This window comes from Balaenoptera acutorostrata, chromosome 19 (genome assembly GCF_949987535.1).
Source record: "Balaenoptera acutorostrata chromosome 19, mBalAcu1.1, whole genome shotgun sequence".
In the NCBI taxonomy this organism is placed as follows: domain Eukaryota; kingdom Metazoa; phylum Chordata; class Mammalia; order Artiodactyla; family Balaenopteridae; genus Balaenoptera; species Balaenoptera acutorostrata.
In genome coordinates, this window is record NC_080082.1 from 18,854,490 (window position 1) to 18,875,228 (window position 20,739).

The 20,739-nt window shown below is 55.6% G+C and overlaps 2 protein-coding genes across 11 annotated transcripts in view; both read right to left on the reverse strand.

Moving 5' to 3' along the window:
• Positions 1-848, reverse strand: part of SLC7A6 (solute carrier family 7 member 6) — a 35,571-nt gene extending 34,723 nt beyond the window's left edge. The window contains exon 1 of one of the 2 annotated variants that reach the window (XM_007198167.2): positions 762-848. The gene's annotated coding sequence lies outside the window, so the exon portion shown is untranslated. Of the gene's footprint in view, positions 1-121; positions 329-761 lie in introns of those variants that run through there. The other variant, XM_007198165.2, reaches the window with a different exon arrangement.
• A 2,419-nt stretch (positions 849-3,267) lies between these two features.
• On the reverse strand, positions 3,268-19,817 carry PLA2G15 (phospholipase A2 group XV). 9 transcript variants are annotated; one of them, XR_009006045.1, is made up of 8 exons: positions 19,493-19,817; positions 18,067-18,303; positions 10,688-10,844; positions 8,170-8,288; positions 7,821-7,919; positions 7,198-7,297; positions 6,273-6,422; positions 5,056-5,180 (listed from the first exon to the last, which is right to left on the reverse strand). XR_009006045.1 is itself a non-coding variant. In XM_057533845.1 (7 exons), exons 2-7 carry the CDS (start codon positions 18,260-18,262, stop codon positions 4,669-4,671), a joined length of 1,179 nt encoding a protein of 392 aa, XP_057389828.1. In that variant the 5' UTR covers positions 18,263-18,303; positions 19,493-19,813; the 3' UTR covers positions 3,268-4,668. The 9 variants fall into 9 exon arrangements, 7 of the variants coding, with proteins under 7 accessions (XP_057389828.1, XP_007198223.1, XP_057389827.1 ...); XR_009006044.1 differs by having other exon boundaries at positions 7,198-7,422; positions 19,493-19,815; XM_057533845.1 differs by lacking the exon at positions 6,273-6,422 and having other exon boundaries at positions 3,268-5,180; positions 8,174-8,288; positions 19,493-19,813.
• Between the last annotated feature and the right edge of the window lie 922 nt (positions 19,818-20,739).

Genomic DNA, 20,739 nt, shown 5'->3' on the forward strand with positions numbered 1-20,739 from the left:
GTGGCCCTTGGCCTGGGCCGCACTCCCGGGGGACCCCATACAGCTCACACGAGGAGCTCTAAACAGCCTCCATACCCCGTTCACAGCCAACCCTCCGCCTGGAGACCCTAAGGAGACAGACCCAGGATTCGTCCTCCGAGTCACAGCTCCGACCACCGTGCATCCTTTAAGGTCCCTACAGACACATGGACACCGCTGAACTTCCAGAGCCAACCCCAGGCCTCTGGGGCCCAGGCTTGAGGACAGTTTCCAGTCCTCATCCTGCCTGACCCCTCTTGGAGCTGCACCCTCCTGTCCTCTTCCTCTCCCTGTGGTTGCTCCTCCTCCATCTCCTTCTAGGGCTCCTTTTCCTCTGGTAGCTCTGGGGCTCTGTTTAGGGCCTCCTGATCTCATGGAAAGCTGAGCCCTACCCCTTAGCTTCCTGTCCACACCTCAAGCCATGATTCTCTCCTGGGCCACGGAGTCATTTCCCCCCCCGACACGTGTTCATAACTACACATCCTCTGGTTCCAGACTGCCTACACACAAATCCCTGCTCCCCACCACGTAGTGACCCAGCAGGAAATGGGCAGCACCCTGAACCCTTCCTCCTCCTGCCCCACCAGGCCCTATCTCATGGTTTTCTTCTCCCCAGCCGTAACAGCCTCCCAATCCCTAGCCTGCTCTCTCTAACCCATCCCCACAGGGTAAGAGGTGCTCCTAAAATACGGATTGGAATGACTTCATATCTCCTCTGCCTAAAAACCCTTCCATACTCCTACCTGTAGACCTGAGGTGATGATCCTTGAAGAGCGTTCACTGGTGCTGCCCTCCTTGTGCTCTCTGCTTGGAATACTTTCCCTAAGTGTGAATGAGAGTACAGGCATAACATGTCTTATTGCTCTGCACCTTATTGTGATTCACAGATGTTGCATCTTTTATAAATAGAAGGTTTGTGGCAATGCTGTTTTGTCAGATGATGGTTAGCATTTTTTTGCACTAAAGTTTTATTTTTTTATTTTTTATTTTTGGCTGTGTTGGGTCTTCATTGCTGTGCACGGGGCTTTCTCTAGTTGCAGCGAGCGGGGGCTGCTTTTTGTTGTGCTGTGCGGGCTTATTGCAGTGGCTTCTTTTGTTGCAGAGCATGGGCTCTAGGCACGCAGGCTTCAGCAGTTGTGGCTCGTGGGCTCTAGAGCACAGGCTCAGTAGTTGTGGCGCACGGGCTTAGTTGCTCCACGGCATGTGGGATCTTAACCACCGTGCCACCAGGGAAGTCCACTAAAGTATTTTTTAATGAAGGTATGTACATTGTTTTTTTAGACAATGCTATTGCACACTTAATAGGCTAGACTATAGTGTAAACAACTTTTAGATGCACCAGAAAACAACAAAAAAATTCATGTGACTCAGTTTACTGCAACCTTCACTTTTTTGTGGTGGTCTGGAACCAAACTCACAGTATCTCTGAGGTATGTCTGCATGCATATATTTGGAGTCATTAGAATCTGACCCTTTGCCCCCTGGATCAGTTCCTCCTGCCTTCCTGGCCTGGCAGAGGAAGGGCTCTGGACACTTGTGTCACTCAGTAACAGCCAGTCCTCTTGTCCTTGTATCAGCAGCATACATGACCTACAAGCTCTCAGAACCTCTTCACTGTCTCACACCCAGTTACAGCATCCTGCCAGCTAAAAGCCGCCATGAACCAAGCACTGAATCAAATGTTCTCCAAAACCATCAGTGTTCCTCAGGACCACCCTACAGTGTATATTTATTCATCCCCATTTCTCTTCTTTTTTTTTTTTTGGCCGCGTTGGGGCTCTGTTGCTTTGCGCGGGCTTTCTCTAGTTGCAGCAAGCGGGGGCTATGCTTCGTTGCGGTGTGCGGGCTTCTCATTGCAGTGGCTTCTCTTGTTGCAGAGCATGGGCTCTAGGCATGCAGGCTTCAGTAGTTGTGGCACACAGGCTCAGTAGTTGTGGCTCGTGGGCTCTAGAGCGCAGGCTCAAAAGCTGTGGTACACGGGCTTAGTTGCTCCGCGGCATGTGGGATCTTCCCGGACCAGGGATCGAACCCGTGTCCCCTGCATTGGCAGGTGGCTTCTCAACCACTGCACTACCAGGGAAGTCCCCATCCCCATTTTTAAGATGAGCAAACCGAAGCTTAGGGAGGTCAGGAGACTCCCCAAGCTACTTGGCTAGAGGTGGTAGAGCTCAGATTTGAACCCCAGTCTGCTGGTCCTGAAGCCTGCTCTGACTCCATACCCTGTCTCTACAGCTGTGAAACCGAGGGTAGAAGTGGGGTTGAAACAGATCAGGGGTGAGAGGGTGGCAGCAAGGCCATGAGTAGGTATGTGTCAGGGCACTAAGAGTCAGGCTGGGCAGGACCTGGGGGTAAGGGTTTACTCCCTTTCATGTTGTCATCCTTTTTACCGAGGCCAGCGATGCAGCTGGACCTATGTATTCCTAGGCATCCTAACCCTCTGGGCCACCCATTTTTCCAGGTCTGGCCAATAACTGGTGTAGTGAGAAGATTCAGAGCACCCTCTAGCGGCCCAGGGTGTATTGACACCTAAAACCCAGGCTGGCCAGGTTCCTATGGAGGAGGCAGGAACTGGGGCTCCCACCACCCCCACTGGCCCCCAGCTCTGGGCTCTGCACCACAGACTTCTGGCCTAGTCTCCATCCTTACACACGTTTTCCTGTCTCAGACTCTGTGTTCCTCTGTCCTTATCCATCTCCATTTGGTCCCCAGTCTCTCAGTCCCTATATCTCTGCCCATCTTGGTCTCTCTCCCTCCCTCCTCAGTCTCACTCCGTTCCCAAAGAGGGACAGATGGCGGGCAGATGAACTGATGAAACAAAGTAGAAGGGTAGCATCCTAAAAAAATTCAAAGGATGCTGAGACCTGCAAGCTGAGGGAGGACAGAAGGCTGGGAAGGAGAGTCCAGACAGGGTTACCGTCAGGATTGTCCTTGGCTCCCAGCTGTGGGGTGGCATTTGGGGCCTGTTGACCAAATAGGAGTGGCGGGGTGGGGTGGTGGGCAGGAGCTTCATTCCAACAGGAATGTTTCAGGTCCTGGTTCTCAGTCCTAGGAGGGGAACTAGAGCCCAGGAGAGGGGGAAGGAGGATGAAACCCAAAGAGGTGCACAGGAGCCATGCTTTGGTGCTGAGAGAACCCATCAAGGCCCCAGAAAGGTCATGGTCTAGCCTCTGATTACCTGCCTTGCTAGCCCCCTCACCCTTCCACTGCCTCCTTCCTCTCATGCTCAGAGCAGAGGCTAGGCCAGGGTACTTTATAGCATCCAGAATACTTTTATTGCCAGAATCGAGGTACAGCCTGCTCAGAGCCCCACGTGGGGCCCACCACTCAGGAACAAAGGGAGAGACAGATGCTGGGTATGAATGCAACAGAGAAAATTCCGCTTCACAGAAACCTTGTAGGAGCGAAGCACAGTCCAGCCTGACTGTGGCTTTGGGGCTCCACCCCAGAGGCTAGACCCAAGTCTTGGCCTTTAGGCATTGCCCACTTGGAGACCACCAAGGCAGATCCACATCCTCCATCCCTGCTATCACAGGGAGATCCATGCAGCACCTCTGGAGAAGGAAGAAAACCCCTAGGGGGCCCCTAAGGCCCCTGGCTCTCTCAGGGGCCCACTCAAGTTTCTGGGCGAGTCCCTGCTGACTAAACACCACTGAGCTGCCTGGTGGGGGTGGGTGCTGGGCAGAGTGGGCAAGAGTCCTACCTCCTCTCAGTCCTGTGCCAGCCCGTGTGAATGCTAGAGAGCTCCTGGGCAGTGGCAGTGTGGTGGAGGGTCAGCAAGAGGGCAGCTCAGTGTGGCTCTGATCGGCCTTGGCTGCTTCCTTGGGCTCTCTTTCTGCATGAGTACCTAAAGGGCATGGCACCAGGCTCTGCTCTCATTCTTGACCCACAGCCCCAGGGCCAAGGGAGGCAGCATCAGTACTGTGGGCAACAGCCCAACCAGGGAGATCAGGGCTCCTGGGACACAGCCCCGAGAACTGGGGGGCCATCTGCTGCCCAGCCCTGAGCTAGGCTGTTCTTAGAAGTAAGGGAGGTAGGAGTGAATGCCCCAGGGCCTGGGAACCATGGATAACATAACATAACCCACCCCTGCCTGCAGGGGGAACCGGGCTGCCCCCAGAAAGCCACAGTCACGCTGTGTGAGCAGCTAGGCCACAGCGAAGACAGCAGCTCCAGCCACCCATGGCCAGTAGCAGGCCAACTTGTGGCCAATGTGTGAGAAGGTACACCCTAGGGACCAGGAGCCCAACCTAGGGACCACAGTTCAGTAACATCCCTCACAAGAAAGCTGAGGAGCCAGGCCCTGGTGGGCGAGTGTGAAAAGGCCACAGGGGTAGGAGGAACACAAGGCCCCAGCACTGGGGATTGGGGCCAGGTGCCAGCCAATCCACCTGCGGAGCCAGTCCTGAGGTCACAATTCCACCATCAGCAGCATTCTTTCCAAGGGTCCCTCAAGTAAGTTCAGACTATGTCTTCCTTCCTCATTCCCAGAGAGGAAGGATAAAAAACCCAGCATTTCCCCACTTCACAACCCAAGATCCAGGGCCTTAGATGATCAGTCACAAACTGCTCAACTCATGTGCCATGGTTGCCCCAGAGGCCAGGAGAAGCAGTGGTGGCCAGGCCATCCCAGAGCCCTGCCCAGCATAGGAATCAGGGCCCGAGGAGCACGCGTTTCAGATAGGCCAGGGTAGTGGCGTTGGCCAGCATCGCGATGTGCTCGGTGCCCGGCAGTGCCTGCAATGACACTTTTTGCTCCTGGCGGCCGCGCCAAGCCTGGCACTGCAGGGCGCTCTGCAAGTTCACAGTGCCGTCACCATCACCAAAGCAGATTTTCGGGTCGCGGTCCGGGAAGCTTTCATAGTAGAAGGAGTCTGGTGTAGGGACACCAGTGCCGTAGAGGCAGTGCAGTCGCACGCCAGGTGGCACCATGGCCTCAACCAGCCCCTCCGTGTCCTGCCGCATGAGCCAGCCGTCTTCGAAGCCGATGTCCTGGAAGAAGCGGCGATAGTCCTGCAGCGTGTAGTTGGCTGTGGGTGTGTGCACGAAGACCTTTTTGGGTGACCAGGTGTAGTTGTAGGGCAGCAGCCAGCTGGTGGAGACGGCAGACCGCTGCTGCTCCCGGATCTTCAGGGGCCCAATGACCGGGATCCGGTTGTTGTCTCCTGCGGATAGAGGGCTCCAGTCAGTCTGTGCTCGGGAATGCAAGCCAGCTGGGCAGCATGCTCACCGCCAGGGCCCCTGCCAGCCCCCAGCCGGGGCCTGGCCAGCACTCTGGCATCTCTGTGCTGTTAACGCGGTGACAACTCCCCTATTTCCCTGTATTTTTGCTCTATCTAGGAAGCACATGACCAAGATTTGTTTCTTTCCTTTTGCATTTTGTCACCAGGGATTTAGGCAGCACACACCCACAGGGTGATTTTATGGTAAAAACAATACCTTCCCCAGAGCACTTATCACGCGGCCTGTGGGTACTGACCTTGTCACAGGTGAATCAGCAGGTGGGCAGCCCAAAGACACAGTCCTCTTAATCTTTTATTACATTGAGCTATGTAAACATTTTTTCCCTTCCTAGGCTCAGACCTACATCCAGCCAGCCCTGGTCTCATCCCACCCACCTGCCTGGCACTGACCTGGGCAGCCAGGCCTGCAGGAGACAGGGCAGGAGGGGAGGCTGCAGACAAAGTGAGAGTCTTTCTCACATAGGAATGCCAGCAGCACAAACGCACCCACCAGCCAGTGAGATCGCCAGAGGATGAGCTGGAACTTGGGAACAGGGGCCTCTGCCCAGGACCCACGGCCACCCATCACCCCACCACTGACTGCAGGCCTTCAGCTCTGCCTGCTGGGGCCTGGCTCTAGGAGCCCTCAGAAAAGGGAACCCCTAGCTAAGGTCCACGACTACCACCTGTCCTGTCCCACCCCCACTCCCAGACTGCCAGAGCCTGACAGCAGTCTCCCAGAATCCGAGGCAAAGCTCTAAGGCAGGGGTCCCCAACCCCCGGGCCGCGGACCATTACCAGTCCGCGGCCCGTTAGGAACGGGGCTGCACAGCAGGAGGTGAGCAGTGGGTTAGAGAGTGACGATTTACCTACCGCTCCCCATCACTCGCATTACCGCCTGAACTATCACCCCTCCCAAGCCCCCCGCCCCCTCCGTGGAAAAACTGTCTTCCACAAAACCATTCCCTGGTGCCAAAAAGGTTGGGGACCACCGCTCTAAGGGGACTCATGGGGAAGCTCTGAAAGGGTCAGTACCTGAACTCCACCATGGTAACTTGTCTCAAACTCAGAAGGGCCCACATCTCTCCTTTCAGGTCCAGGCTGGACAGAGTAGGTAGCTGTGATGAGTCCTCACTATAACTGGATTCACTGTCCAGCTAATCCAGGGTCACTACTGGGAGAGGACTGATCACAATGATCAGGTGACCAATAAGCAGGTCAGGCAGTGGCAGTCACTTGAGGAAGAAAGCTCATCAAATGCTTGGTACAGCCCCGGCTCACAGCTCCTCAAGTGAGCGGTCATGGGGCTCACATTCAGTCCTAGCAGAGGGAAGAGAGCCCTGGGGCTACAGCTGGTATGTTCTAACAGTCGTGAAAAGGCAGGTGGATTGGGGAGGAACAGGGAAGGAGGTGGTTTTCCCAACTGCCAAGCAAGCAGGCCCAGACAAATCTGCACCTGCTTCCTCTCTGTGTGGCCCACAGAGGCTCCCCGCTGCCACAGAGGGAGGTGTAACTCATAAACAGGAAACTGTAGCCCAACCTTCCTTCTCTGGGGCGAAGGTGGGGATGAAGAAGTGAGGATGGGGGTAAGAGAGAGGGAGAAGGCTCCTCCAGAGAACTTTGGATCAAACCAAGTTAGGCCAGCCAGGCCCAAGCTGTGTGAGTGTGTGTGTGTGTGTGTACACATGTGCCCTATGACCAACGGTTATGCCACTCCGTGTACATGTTGTAAGAAACCTACACAGATAACAAGAGTCATCAGCTGGAGAGGTGAATTTAGAAGTAGTGTTATATTCTCTTTTAGAAAGAGATGTTTGGAAAAGAATACAACTCTGGAGAAGGAAGGGTCCTGACCCAAGAGAAGAGACGTGAGGGTGGCGCAGGAGGCCACTGTAGAGGGAAAGAGAGTGTGCCACCTGTGATACCAGCACCCCCCACGCTGGGCCAGGCAGGGTCTTACCTGAGGCCAGGACGCGCAGGGTCTTGGCCACGCCCCCCCAGGGCGGACCCAGTGCCACAAAGGCATGGATATACTTGTCCTTCCAGGCCTGTGGCTGCTGCTGCAGAAAGTAGAGCGTGTACATGTTGCCCATACTGTGGGCAGCCAGCACCACGGGGCCCCCATACAGCTGGTGCATCTCCTCGATCATCTCGCGGAGGGCCAGGAAGTAGGGCCCGTTTTCATCTGCAGGCCAGAGCCAGGCGGGGGTCAGGCAGGAACGGTCCTTGGGCCTGAACCACTGACTGTGTCTCAGGCCAGACCCAGGACTAGGTGGGTGGGGAGCGTGTGAAAATCCAAGTGGGGAGGGTCTGGTTTCCCCTCAATTTCCATGAAGGGAGAAGAAGCTCCTTTTCCCCTCCTCAGCCTCATTATCTCTCCCCAGGGCTCAGAGGCCCAGAAATCCTGGGCTGAGGGTGGGGGAAGGACAGGACAGATTGACCAGGGGTGGGAGCTGTGACGGCTGGGCTGGATGCCAGAGACCCGGGAGTAGGGAAAGGCCCAGAGCCTTTGGTGGCTGTGATCTCCTCCTCCCCAACCCCCTCCCCCATGACCTCAGGGAGGAAATGAGAGCAACCACTTACTTGGAGCTCGGCGCCAGTCATAGGGGGCCCCCCGCACGTCCTCACCTCGTGTGTAGCCCCAGCCCACAAGGTTCTCCACCATGGTGTGGAAATAGGAACCTATAGACATAAATCCATAGGATTAGAGAGAGTACAGTCATTGTCAGCTGCCCACACCACGCCTGCCAAGGAGACTGTGACACCTACAGCCGGGAGATCCCCGAAGGAGTGCTATAGGGCTCTGTGCCCACACTGATCAGAGACGGTTCACAGGCTACCCCCACTCAAACCAACAGGGCTCCTCCCACTCTCAGAGTCCATCAGAACCTCCCTCCCCATTCCCTGGGGGCCATGAGGAAGGGCTACACACCCACACTGCTTTTGCTGGGGTCCAGGAACTCCAGTGAGAAGGTCTTCCCAAAGCCAGGGACACGCACATCCACACCATCAGGAAACTGGGTGGTGCGGGACGTTCGGTTGTAGACCAGCCTGCCAGGAGGGGATATTGAGCCAGTGACCCAGAGGTGACACCTAAGTTGGTGTGTCCCAATACTGTCTTGTGTCCTGAGCCATATTCCCTTCCCATCCTCAGGTTTGGTCAGATGTATAGGGCAGACCAAAAAGTAACAAAGCAAATTTGTAAAGCACAGATCAGAGTAACCACATCCAAATGAGGACCCCACCAAGGCTCACTCCAAAGACTGACTCCAGGACCCCTGTCAGGCAATATTCTCTTCTCCTCAATGTCACCCATACTGTCTAATGCAGGTCTTAGATATGGTTGGGAGAGGGATCTGGCTGCCAGGCCTGGCTCTGCCACGAACATCACACTTGACCCCAAAAGGCAGGCAGCCTAACTTCGCAGGCTCCCATTGCTCCATCTCCATGGATCCAGCTCCTGCCACCCACCATAACACAACACAGGGCAAAGGAGATGATGAATGCAACACACAGTAGAACCAGACAGAGAAACCCTGAGTACCTGTGGCTGCTGTGTGAGTGGGTGGGCAAGGTCTGGAGACATGATGGGGACAGGGTGGTGGAAGACAGGAGGAAAGCCTTGTGCCAGGCCAGGAACCCTGCTCTGGCCTCCCTTGATACTAAGGAGGCAAAGGTGTCTGAGAAAACACAGGCTAGACCTGCAGTCTCCAGTGGTCCTGAGTCCCACCCACCCTTAAAGATCAGCCACAGAAAGCTGACAAGATACCCAACACTGGCCCAAATAAAAGTCCTGGGGACCCACTCTCTCCAGGGCAATCTGTAGATCATCCCAATGGCCACTCAGCAAAGTTCTAGAAAGCCAAAGCACTCTGTGCTGGATGCAAGTCTAAACAGGTCAGAGGCCCAACAAAGGTAGATAAGCCCCTCTCAGTATCAGCCTGTACCTCCAACTGGCAGTACCTGAGACCATGCTTCTGCAACAAAAATAGAAATGCGGATCAACATCCCAGAAATAACCCTGATCGCACAAGGAGGAGGAAAGAGTCAACAAAGCAGGTGTCATAAACAACAGGGAAAGGCAGGATGCCCAGAGAACCAGCTAGAACCAGCTAGTGTGTCTCCAGGGGAAAAAACAATCTTCATTTGAAAGACTCCATTCAGCTCAAATATTTATTGAAAACCAATTGTGTTTCTGGTCCTACAGCTTTAAAGATAAAAGAGACACAGTCCCTGCCTTCAGGGAGCTCAGGGTGGGCGGGAACCGTAGTTCAGAGGCACACAACTCTGGGTTCAAATTCTAGTTTGTCACTTATTAGCTGAGTGACCCTAAGCAATTTTGTAACCTCTTTGAGCTTCCAGATTTCCTCATCTGTAAAACAGGTCTAAAAACAGCACTTGTTTCACTGGATTGCTGTAAGACTCAATGAAAGAAAGTATGTAAAATGTATAGTGTTTGCATTCAATAAGCAGTAATTCTGATTACATGATTATCTTATTATGGAAGAAATATCCTAGGAAACAATGTTTGGCAGGCAGGGAATGCAGGTTAGAGGAGCAGGCATGTGGCCGGGGAAAGGGGAGGTTAAGAGCTCTGGAGATGGACTTCCCTGGTGGAGAAGTGGTTAAGAATCTGCCTGCCAATGCAGGAGACACGGATTCAAGCCCTGGGCCGGGAAGATCCCACATGCCGCGGAGCAACTAAGACCGTGCGCCACAACTACTGAGCCTGTGCTCTAGAGCCCACGAGCCACAACTACTGAGCCCGTGTGCCACAACTACAGAAGCCCGCGTGCCCAGAGCCTGTGCTCCGCAACAAGAGAAGCCACTGCAATGAGAAGCCCACGCACCGCAACGAAGAGTAGCCCTGGCTCACCACACTAGAGAAAGCCGGCGCGCAGCAACAAAGACCCAACGCAGCCAAAAATTAAATAAATAAATAAATTTATAAAAAACAAACAAACAAACAAAAAGAGCTCTGGGGAGTGGCAGGGAGACTTCACAAAGGAAGCAGGCTTGGGTTTTAAAAAGTGAATGGGAGGGAGTTTATCAGGCAAAGGGTGTAAAGGGTGATTCCAGGCTGAAAGAACAGCAAGTGGAAAGGAATCCCCAAGCAGCTGGAGGGGGCAGGTGTGGCCAAGTCAGAGGCAAGGGAAAGGGTGGGGGCCAAGGCAAGGCTGTGAATAGGGGCTGGAGCATAGAAACCACAAATAGGGCCTGAGGCACTGGAGAGGGTAGAGACAGGAGCAGCAGGAAAGGGAAGAAAGTTCTGTCTGGGAGAGTGCCAAGGTGGCGTGGACCAGACAGAGGAAATGGGAAGGGAGAGAGGTCAGTGACCCTGAGCCTGAGATAGATGTATCTCTTGAGGCGCAGATGAGATAGAAATGGGCTCTGGAGGCGTCTCTAGACCGGGTCAGCGAGCAGCGCCCCACCTGTGCCACAGCCCCCACCTGATATTGTCAATCCAGCAGTCAATGATGACAGGCAGCAGCAGTTCCAGGTTCAGCCAGAGTGTGAAGTAGCTGTCTGTCCTCTTGGAGCAGAGGTAGTGCACGACTGTCGGCTTGTCCAGCTTTGCCTCCAGCTGGTTGCCCAAATCACCGGGCACTGAAGGGGGACATAGAGCATGAATGAGACCCTGCGCCTGGCAGGCTGGAAACCCAAAGGCCTTCTACCCACGGCTGTTCCAGGCTGCAGAGTAGGTGATACCTGTGGGGCTCCTAGGCACAAAAGCCTTTCTGTGTTCCCCATTTCTTTGATTACAGGAAACAGGCTTCATTCAGCCTCCATGACCTTCCCTGAGTTCCAACTGGCAGATTCATGCAGTTGCTAATTAGGGAAGGGAGGGGATGCAAGACAAAGGAGAAACAGTCAGAGAGAAACCATAGTGCAGCCTTGGGGCAAGGTCCTGGTTCCCCATCAAGGGATACACACAACAATATCTTTGAGCTGTTTTGCAGATACTGAAACCCCCACCAGATGGGAGAAGTCAGTGGTTAACGGGTTAACGATGGTATGCTGCCCACAAGCAAGCAGACCCCAGGAACGCTGGAACCAGAAGGTTGATGATGTTGACTCCCACTCACCTCACCACCAACCAATCAGAAGAATGTCCATGAGCTGATCACACCCTCTTGAACCATTACTATCAAACTTCTCACTACCCTCTCCAAGTTGGGACACAGAGTTTTGAGGGCATTAGCCCGCTGTGGCCCCCTTTGCCTGGCAAAGCAATAAAGCTATTCCTCTCTACTTCACCCAAAACTCTGTCTCCGAGATTTAATTCAGTGTTGGGGTACAGACGGTGGTTTTGGCTTCATAGGCAGGGTCTTGTATACTCTGAAAGAAGGATTGGGAAACAGGACAGAGCACTGGGCCACTTAACCAGCCAAAAATAAATGCAAAGAAGGCACTCCAGGATAGGCTCTGGAGGGGGGCAATGAACAGAAACAATTGAGAGAAGCAGGCACCTGCCAGCCTACTGAGGTCCTCAGGGCTTGCTAAAGGCCAGAGCCCAGAAGCTAAACCCTGCTAAAGGTTCCAGAGTGCACCCCACCTGGAGGGCCCTAGCATCTTGGCACACCTGTGTTGGAAATGGCTCTCTTGAAGCAACATACCATTCCAGCCACAGCCCAATGGGGTTGGGTGTGACCAGGCTCCAAGGATGACTTCACTCTACTTATTCAGTCTATACAGAGCCCTGGGGCCCTTGTGACACTCAAACCCATCCCCCCTCCCCCCTTGCTTCACTGCCTAACATTCAAGGCCCTTCACAGTCCATTTACTCCCAGTGACTTTTCAGGCCTCACCTGCTCCCACATGCCATTCTCTTGACACCTTCCAAACCCCATTTAGGATCCAGTGTTTGGCTCTCGAGGGCATTCACTGGCCTCCAGCTGTGAACACAGCCCTGCAGAGGGCACGCCCTCCTTGTGCACCATCCCACTGTGTCCTCAGGGCAGCCATGGGAGGGAGGTGTGGCACCTGCATTCACCTCCCTTCATGATGTGGTGCAGAAGTGGGGAGTCCCCAGCATGACAGCCTCTAGATGAGATGCTTGTGGACTAGACAGGGCAGTGAAGAAACCTTGGTCACTGTTTCCACCAGAGAGGAAATAGCTGAAAGAGGAAGTCACCGGATCTGCTTTGCCTGGCCAGGCTGTGTGGCCTCTAAAAATACCAATGGTCACTTCCTCGGTCCCTCTGTGCCTAGAACTAGATAAGAGCCATCCACATGCCTTTCACCTCAAGTAACACTGGGAAGAATATCCTTATTATGCCTACTTTACAGATGAGGAGACTGAGGCTGGGAGAGGTGGAAATAGCTTGCTATAGTCCCTTCCCCCACCCAGGGCCTTCAGTATCCCTTCTCTGGCCTCTGCTTCCTCTACCACCAATTTGAGTCCCACCCACAGAGACTGGTCACCCTTGGATGCTGATCCTCTGATGGCCAAGGTTAGGTCCCTGCTCTGTGCCCAGGAACAGCTTGTCTGCTGCCCACCATGGGGTTTCCCAGGATTAATGCCAATAGCCTCACTCTCTGAGAAGCTGGGCAGGTTACGATTCCAGTTGCTCAGTGCCTCTAGGTACAACCTGAGGCTCCTCTGCTGTGACCTAGGACAACTAAGAACTAAATGAATTAATGAGTGCATTTAGCACCAATACAGGTGAAAAGGTCTAGGACCAGTCCGGTCAGAGACCACACACTTCCCAATGCCATACCCTTTATACTCAGTACTCCTTAGGTCCACACAAAGCTCCCTGCAGGCCCCCAAGACAAAGTCCAGATGACCCAACCAGTCACGAGCCCTGCACCATCTAGTCCTTCCCCCACTCCATTCCAGAGAGCCTGGACTGCTTAGCTCCCTCCCTCTGATACGTAGTTCCCTCTGCCTGGAACTCTCTCCTGGACTCAGCTCCAGCTGCGTACTACAGGAAACCTTCCCTGACTCGGTCAGTGGATTCTCCGTGCCTGCCCAGCACAGACCTCACCTCTGGGAATCATCCTGCAAGCTTAGGGAAGGCAAGGCCAAATCTGCCCAAACTCCATGGTGAACCTGGGCCCAGCATTCCCCGGGAGCATTTCCTGGCCCAGAGCTCCTGGTGGAGGACCCCTGGGATCACACTGCCTGCCAACCCTACCCTTCTGTGATCTGCATCATCCCCATTAAAATACTCCCAGCAGAAAGAGCATGGGGGTCATGCATGGGGGACTCAGTATGTAATGTATACCTCGGCATGCCTCTGCTTTTAGGAGCCCTGGATGGCCACCAACACACTAGCTCTTCGTGGGAGTGATGGCCTGAATGAGGCACCCAAAGACCCCAAGACAGAGGTCTCATCCCTGCCACACCCACCACAAGGAAATACTACTGGCTCCTGTACAGTTGCCTGGGCCAGCAGCAAGGAGGAGGTAGACAGGGGAGATTGCCTAGCCCCAACATAGCGTAGTCCAAGTAGGTCTGGCAGGAGTAAGGGTACAGTATGACATCTGTTCATAGCCATTGTCTCAACCCCTCCCTCTGTCTATAGCCATCCTCAGATTCCCTTAGGCCTCCTCCCTCAGGCCCAATGCCACATATTTGATAAGTTAGGGGAAAGCCCTGGTGGCAGGTTAGGAGAGCAATCCTTCCCCAAAGAGCTCCCTTTCAGTAATGCCCTCTGAAACGTGTCGGGCTGGAAGGGTGGAGGGAGACAGCGTCCAAGCCAAGCCCAAGTCAACGCTGAGGCCCCTGGGGGTCAACTCCGAAGCCACCCTACCTCCTACCGGCCCTCAGGAGTGGGGCCAAAGAGCCTCGGTCTTTCCAGCTAAAAAATGGGGATGAGGCGAGGCTTGGGAATGAGATGAACAGGCGTACCGATGAGCAAACGCGTGGTAACCCGCTCACTTACCCCCATATTCTATAGGGTAAGGTGACAAGAGTTTGACCACAACCGCGCCCAGCATAGCAGGAAGTGGACGGGCCGACCCAGGTGACAAGACAATCACACGCTCCCTCACCCCGTGCTTAGAGCAGATGCAGACAGCCCCGCCCGCACCCCATCCAGACGGACGCACGAGCGAACGGACCCACGACTGGACGCGCGCCTCACCCAGCACCACCGGTGGCGGACGTCCAGCCGGGAGCGCCGCATCTGTGAGCATCAGGAGTAACAGGAGGCCACTCGGGAGCAGGGCGGCGCGGTAAGGGCAGAGGCGGAGGCCCATGGCAGTGACCGCAGCTCCAAGTCCGAGGTGCGGATTCAGCTCTGCGGTCTCGTGCCTAGGCCCGGGCGGCGGCGACGCGCTTAACCCCGCCGCTTGCAGCCTTCACAGCGGCCGGGCCAATCAGGTTCCGCCTCCTGAAAACGGCCTGCCAATAGGAACTCTCCTTCCCAGTCGGAGCTCGCCGCTCAGCCCCTACTCATCCCTGGCCAACTCCCTTAACCGCGCTGCACGCCGAGCGCATCGATCTATCAAGGCTCAGCCTGGCTTTCGCGCACGCTCTCAGCTAATCAGACCCAGCTCGCGTCTGCTGGGTACGCAGCCCAGCCCTCGGTACCCTGAGTCCACGCAGCGCAGCCCTCATCCCCGATTCCTGGCGCCTCCTTGACGAGGGATCTAGAATGCGCCGGGCCGAATGGGAATTCAGGGTCCAGTGCTCGCCGCTACTGAACTACCCGGGTCAAAGCAAGAGGAAGAAGGGGAGAAGTGAGTCCCAAGCTGTTCTTGAGCCTAAGGAGACTGACCAGGACCTTTGGGCAACTCCCAAGTCGGTTCTTTGCACCCTGCCCCGAGGGCATCTGGGTTCAAGCTACACTGGCCCAGGGGCCACCTGCTGTCTGCCCGGGAAAGGGTCAGGTCGGCGTGTTTCGCTTCCCAGTGAGAGTTCAGTCCGCCTGTTTCAGGATCTGGAGTGTAGAATCACCCCCCGCCCCCCGCCCCCACCCGACTAAACTGTTTGCTCGCCGGGTTAAGAGAGGGCTTGAGCCTCAATCCTGCGCCAGCCCATCGGTTAGTTCCCCTGAAGACCGGAAGGGGTGTTGGGACCTCATGTCCCCCTACCACTCCCACCCCACGCAAACCGGGGATACAGAGAGGACACAGACTTTGTGCATGGAATCGGGGGCGAATAGAGTGGGCAAAGATTTGACAACCATTAATATTCTGGTACCATGTGTCACTCTGGAATGGGGTGACCAGCATGTTTGGAGACTGGAGGTCTTGATCCTTCACACCCCCCCTCCTGAGAGCCAGTCAATACCCTGGTCATCCCTGGCTGGTCCCAAGACCTCTGTCCTGCCCCTTCCTCCCTCCCTCCCTCCCTTCCTTTTTTCCTCTTGGTCAATGGCTGACCCTTTCCAGCCTCTCTGCAGTGACCCTCAATGAATCTACTCACCATCTTGGCCTGCCCCTCCTATATTCTTTTAGTGAAACACATTCGTGGTTGGAATACCCTCCTCTCTTAAGGTCCAACTATCTCCCACCTCAGACCCTGGCCCAGTGACCCCCTTTCAAAACCCCTGCCTCCCTCACCTCCATCCCAGGCCCCAGCAGAGGGGCTGCTGAGGACCAATCTGGTGCAGGCCCAGTATGGGAGACCACAGAGACCCTTCTGCCAGGGCTAGGGACAGGCAGGAGTCCAGAGCCAAGGGTTAAGTGGGGGTAGGGTATGGATCAGGACAGCCTGGGCTGCCTTGGACTCTGGCCACAGTCTGAATGTCTTGTCAGCCCTGCAGCCTCAGATGCCCATGGGCTCCTCAAAGTGTGGCCCTGTTTTTGGGAGCAGTTCCCTGTTGCCCCACTCCCATAGGCCCTGAAGATGATAGGACCATGGCCATTGGGGCAGGGGGTGCCAAGGTCTGGTCAGTAATAACCAGTGCTGGCACTATGGAGAGGGGTCAGAGGGTGAGGTTCCCTCATTTTCACCATGACCCCATCATTCACATGATCCCCTGGGCTGCAGACCCCGGGTCATCCTGGACTCAAGATACCTCCTTGAGTCTCAGACACACAACTAGGTGGTCACCAAGTTCTGCCAGCTCTACCCTCCCAAAGCCACATTACCCTCATCTCCATACCAGCCTCCTTACTGATGTCCTAATTTATGCCCTTATTCCTGTGGCATTAAACATGAAATCAGGCCCCATCACTGTCCACCTAACCCCATTTATGACCCTCTCATTGCATGCATCATATGCATCTCACTCACAGTGAGTGAGGACCCTGGCGGGTATTCTGATTTCCCCCGACTTCTACTCTCCCTCTTCCCCAACTCTCTCATCTCCAGCCTCAATGGCTTCCTTGCTGCCTAGAACAGGACATCCTTATTCTCCCTCAGGACTTCTGCACTTGTTGCACTGGGACCACTTTGCAGACCCCACTTTTGGGGACCCAACTGATTTAGGTCTCAGCCCAGACATGATCACTGGCTTTGAAGCAGCTCCTGCCTAGCTCCCATTAGAATATAATTGCTGGAAGAGCAAGCCCCTCATTTGTCCTCCTCGGTTACCACCTGTATAATCCCTGGCACACAGCTGGTGCTTAATATATGTTGAATCAATGAGTGATAAACCCCGTTCTCTATAACCCTCCCCCTTTCCAAGATAGGGTCCTGGTGCCTGTCAGACCTAGAGAAGAAGATAAGGGACTGAGAGGTCCACAGGTTGGATGTGAATTCTGGGAAAGAGGGAGAGTGTTCCTGTGGAGCAGAACATTCTGAGCAAAGGCTAGAGGTGGGACTGAGGAGCCAGGCCAGTTGTGGTATCTTTCTCAGGTGAGAATCCAGCCAACAGCCTCTGCTCTCCTCTGTAACTGGGCCCTCTGCAACTACCCCTCCCTCGCCCAAGCTCCAAGCTTCCCTACCTGAACCAGGTGGGTGGCTGGGCTTGCGGCAACCCAATCAACACCAGGGCTTCTAAGCTGGTGTGGTAGCCAGAGCTAAGTCTATTTGGAGGCAAATGATTCTCCCTAAAGCTCAGAGCTCAGCAGCCTCCTATTCCTCTGCTGCCAGAGCCTCCCTAGAGTCATGAGAGGCCAACACTGACCCAATCATGACAGAACCCTGGGGCAAGGGGCCCAGAACAGGGCCTCTAACCTGGTCTAGGCATCAAGGAAGGCTGCCTGGAAGAATTATTAGAGATGGGTCTTGATGGATAAGTAGGAGTGTGCCAGGAAAACAAAGGGATGATTAGGTAGGTGGGTTCTCCAGGCAGGGAGCTTAGCATGTGCAGCAGTCTGTAGACCAGAAGAATCACAGCAGTGTAGAGCACAGTGGTGGGTGAAAGTGGAACAGAGCAGTTTGAGGGCCCTGAACACCAAGCTTAAAATCCTGGCCTATGTCCAGAGAGCCAGGAGCCTCGAAGACTCTCAAGCGGGAGATAAGTGGCCTGGGGGGCGGTGTCAAGGGCTTCCCCTTTCACCTGGGGTTGTCCTCCGGTTGAGCCTTCCAGTGCCAGCTCCTCCCTGCCCCGCAACACCTGGTTCCGTCTACAGAGTCAGGGCGCCCTCTGGTGGGTACTCAGAGGCTATTCGGCGGCAAAGGCGCGGAGATGCGAACCCCAGGGGAACCTAGTGCGCTTGCTACTCTGGAGGCCTGGGAGGTAAGGAAGGGTCGCAGCTGGCCCAGCTGGGGGCCGTTGGCCGCTGAGCGTGGGGATGGGTCCGGGCCGGCGAGTGTGGATCGCCAAGCAAGCACCCAGTGTCGAATCCTCTTCGACAGCGGAATATTTCCCAGGAGGGAGCGAGGAGGTTGTTTTACACCATTCCTACACGCCCTGGAGGTCCACGAGAAGAGCCACACTCCCCTGGTGAGGAACCCCTCCCTGTATCTGCCCAGACTTTCACGTACCTGCGGCTGGAGCGCCGGCTGCCTTAGTGGCAGGCTTCCAAGGGCTGAAGTGAGGATGGGAGTCCGCTAGCTTGCGGGCAGGCTCGCTGGACCAAGTTCCTTTTTCCCAGGTACCCGGAGTACGGTTTGGGAAAGGACTCTGGGTGTGCCGTTGGAGCCTCGCTGATTCCTCTCGCGTACCATATCTCCGATTCATTCATTCGTGATTCGTGAACACTAGCTAGTAGCGGTGTGGGGCTGGGGGACATTCATCAGTGAAATACAGAAATCTCAAACTACAGTGGGGACCCCTGCTAAGGAGGGACGTGCCTTGAGAGGGGAAAATTTGGAGGGAGGGCAGAGGTTAACTAGGGCAAGGGTGTGTTGGGAGGGGAGGAAAGGGCACAGATGAAACTCTAGTGCAAAGGCCCTGTGGCCCCAGGGAAGGTTACTTTTCATGGATACAGGAAGAGAGCTTAGTCAACCATTCATTCATTCTTGAGCTACTACTATGTGCCTAGCAGGCCCAGTGATAGGCTCTGGGATTGAGCCTTTCCTCCAGGATCTGATATTCTCGCGGGTGGGTGGATGGTGGGGTAGGGAGACAATAAACGATTTATCTTGTTAGTAGCTGGTTTAGTGCTGGCAGAAAGGAGACATGAGAGCCGGCTGGGGGACAGGAGTGCGGGTTGTTTAGTATTAATGGTGTGATCTGGGAGGACCCATCTGAAGATGAGTAAGGGAGCTCAGCAAAGCAGGAGGCCTAACGTTGTTTTAACGAATTTAGTTTTTCAAGAGTCCAAACATCGGGAATTGTCATGTAGGTGGAGGCGGTCGGACAGGTGCACGGGAGTTTTGGGGGAGCCGCCCCACGCTTGGGGTTACTACCCCGCAGGGACCTGTACACGCATGAATGCCTCTCCAATGGGAATGCGCTCAGGACGGCACCTCGAGGGGGAGGCTTCCCCGGGAACCCGGCTTTGAGACCCGCGCTGAAGGAAGAATATGGAAGGGCCCAGCGCGAAGGTCTAAAGGTTGAATGGATGGGGGCGCCAGGAAGGGTGAGATTTAGATCAGGTAGCGCCGGGATGGCCCGGGGCTCTGTCGTCTGGGAGCAGAGCCCAGTCTGGAGCCTGACAAGGGGCAATGCACGCCAGGGAAGTTTTAGGAGAGGCTGGGGTGCTGTTGGGGTGAAGTGCAATTAGCTGCAAGGGCGTGGCCGGGAGGAAGGCCCGACTTAGCCTGGCGCACGCGAGCTCCTGGCTGGGTGGGGGAGGGGCCTTACCTCGCAGTTGCGCCCCGCCCACCGAACAAATATTTGACATTCCAGGCTTATCTAGAGGAGGGTGGTACCCGAAGAGCGTATTTCCTCCTCCCCCCAGGCCTGATTGGCTTAGCGCCTCCGGGGGTGGGGTCAAGCGGGTTGGCAGTAGGGTGGCTGTCTTACCAAGGGCAGCGGAGCGTGGACATTCGCCTACACTGCAAGGGGAAGCGCTGGTCGCCCGAAACCGCTGGAAAACCAGTCTACTTCCTTCTCCCTTCCAGCCGCCGTGTCCCGGGCGCCCTCAGTCTGTTTATCCGCCAAATGGGGACGCGGTGCAGTTTGAATTAGTGGGCAAGGCCTCGGAGGCGCCTCCTCTACGCCGGGCTCTTTCGCTCTCAGTTGTCTGAAGGTCCGAACGTAGCGCCCAGCTTGTCCGAAAGCGTGAGGTGCGGCTCCCGCCCCAGTTCCGGCTCGGGCTTGGCAACCCTCTGTGTCTGCTCTTGCCGGGCTGGAGCCCCTTCTTCCCGCCGGATTCCTCTTCAGTTTCTCAGTCACATAAACGGGAGAATTCGGGGAAGTCCGGGGCGGCCTGGAAACTCGACGTAAAGGAGCCTCACCAAGCCTGACAGGGCGAAAGTGTGCTGGGAGCCCTCCACGAAGGGCTGTACGAAGAAGAGAAGAGATGGAGGATTTGCGGCTCCCTTACGCACATTGCACTTTTGCCTCTAGCCCCCACCGGCCAGCACGCTCACATCTCCAGGCAACAGGCCTGTTGTCAAGGGGGAAGGGCGAAAACAGGCGGCAGGCCGCACGTGGGGTAGGGGTGAGGCTCCTTGCCGGGACCATCCGGCTCAGCTCCGGGGAGCCGCTCTCGGGAGCTGGGGCCGGGGGTGGAGGAGACGCGCTTCTCTTCCTTTCCCCAGCACCGAGGCCTGCGCACCTCCGACCGCTCTTTGGCACCGCGGGCACTTCCTGGAGCCAGGCTGAGGCCCAGCCTTCGCACTTGTGTGCACAAACCCTGCCCACTGACCTCTGGTGAATACCCAAATGGCTCTAATGATCTCTTGTGCTTCCTGCCACCCTCCCCCAACCCCAGTCGACCTCTGACGACCCCCCTACAAGCCTTTGGGTGATACCTGGTAACTCTTACCGCCCCCTTTGACCTTGGGTGACTTCTTTTACCCCTCCAGACCGGCCGTCGTGACCCCCACAGCCTCCAGGCTGCCTCCTGGTGATTTTCACAAGTCCAAAGGACCCTTACGGACTAAAAAAGGCCCCTGGTTTTGCACTTTCCTTGGCGGAGGCCCGGTGGGGGAGCGGAGAGGGAAGGGGGTCGCCCCAGAAGTCAGGCAGGGCCCAATGGGGGAGCGCGAGCCCAGGCCAGCCTTGTGAGTGTGCGCGTGCAGGGCTAGAGTCTAACGGCCCTCCCC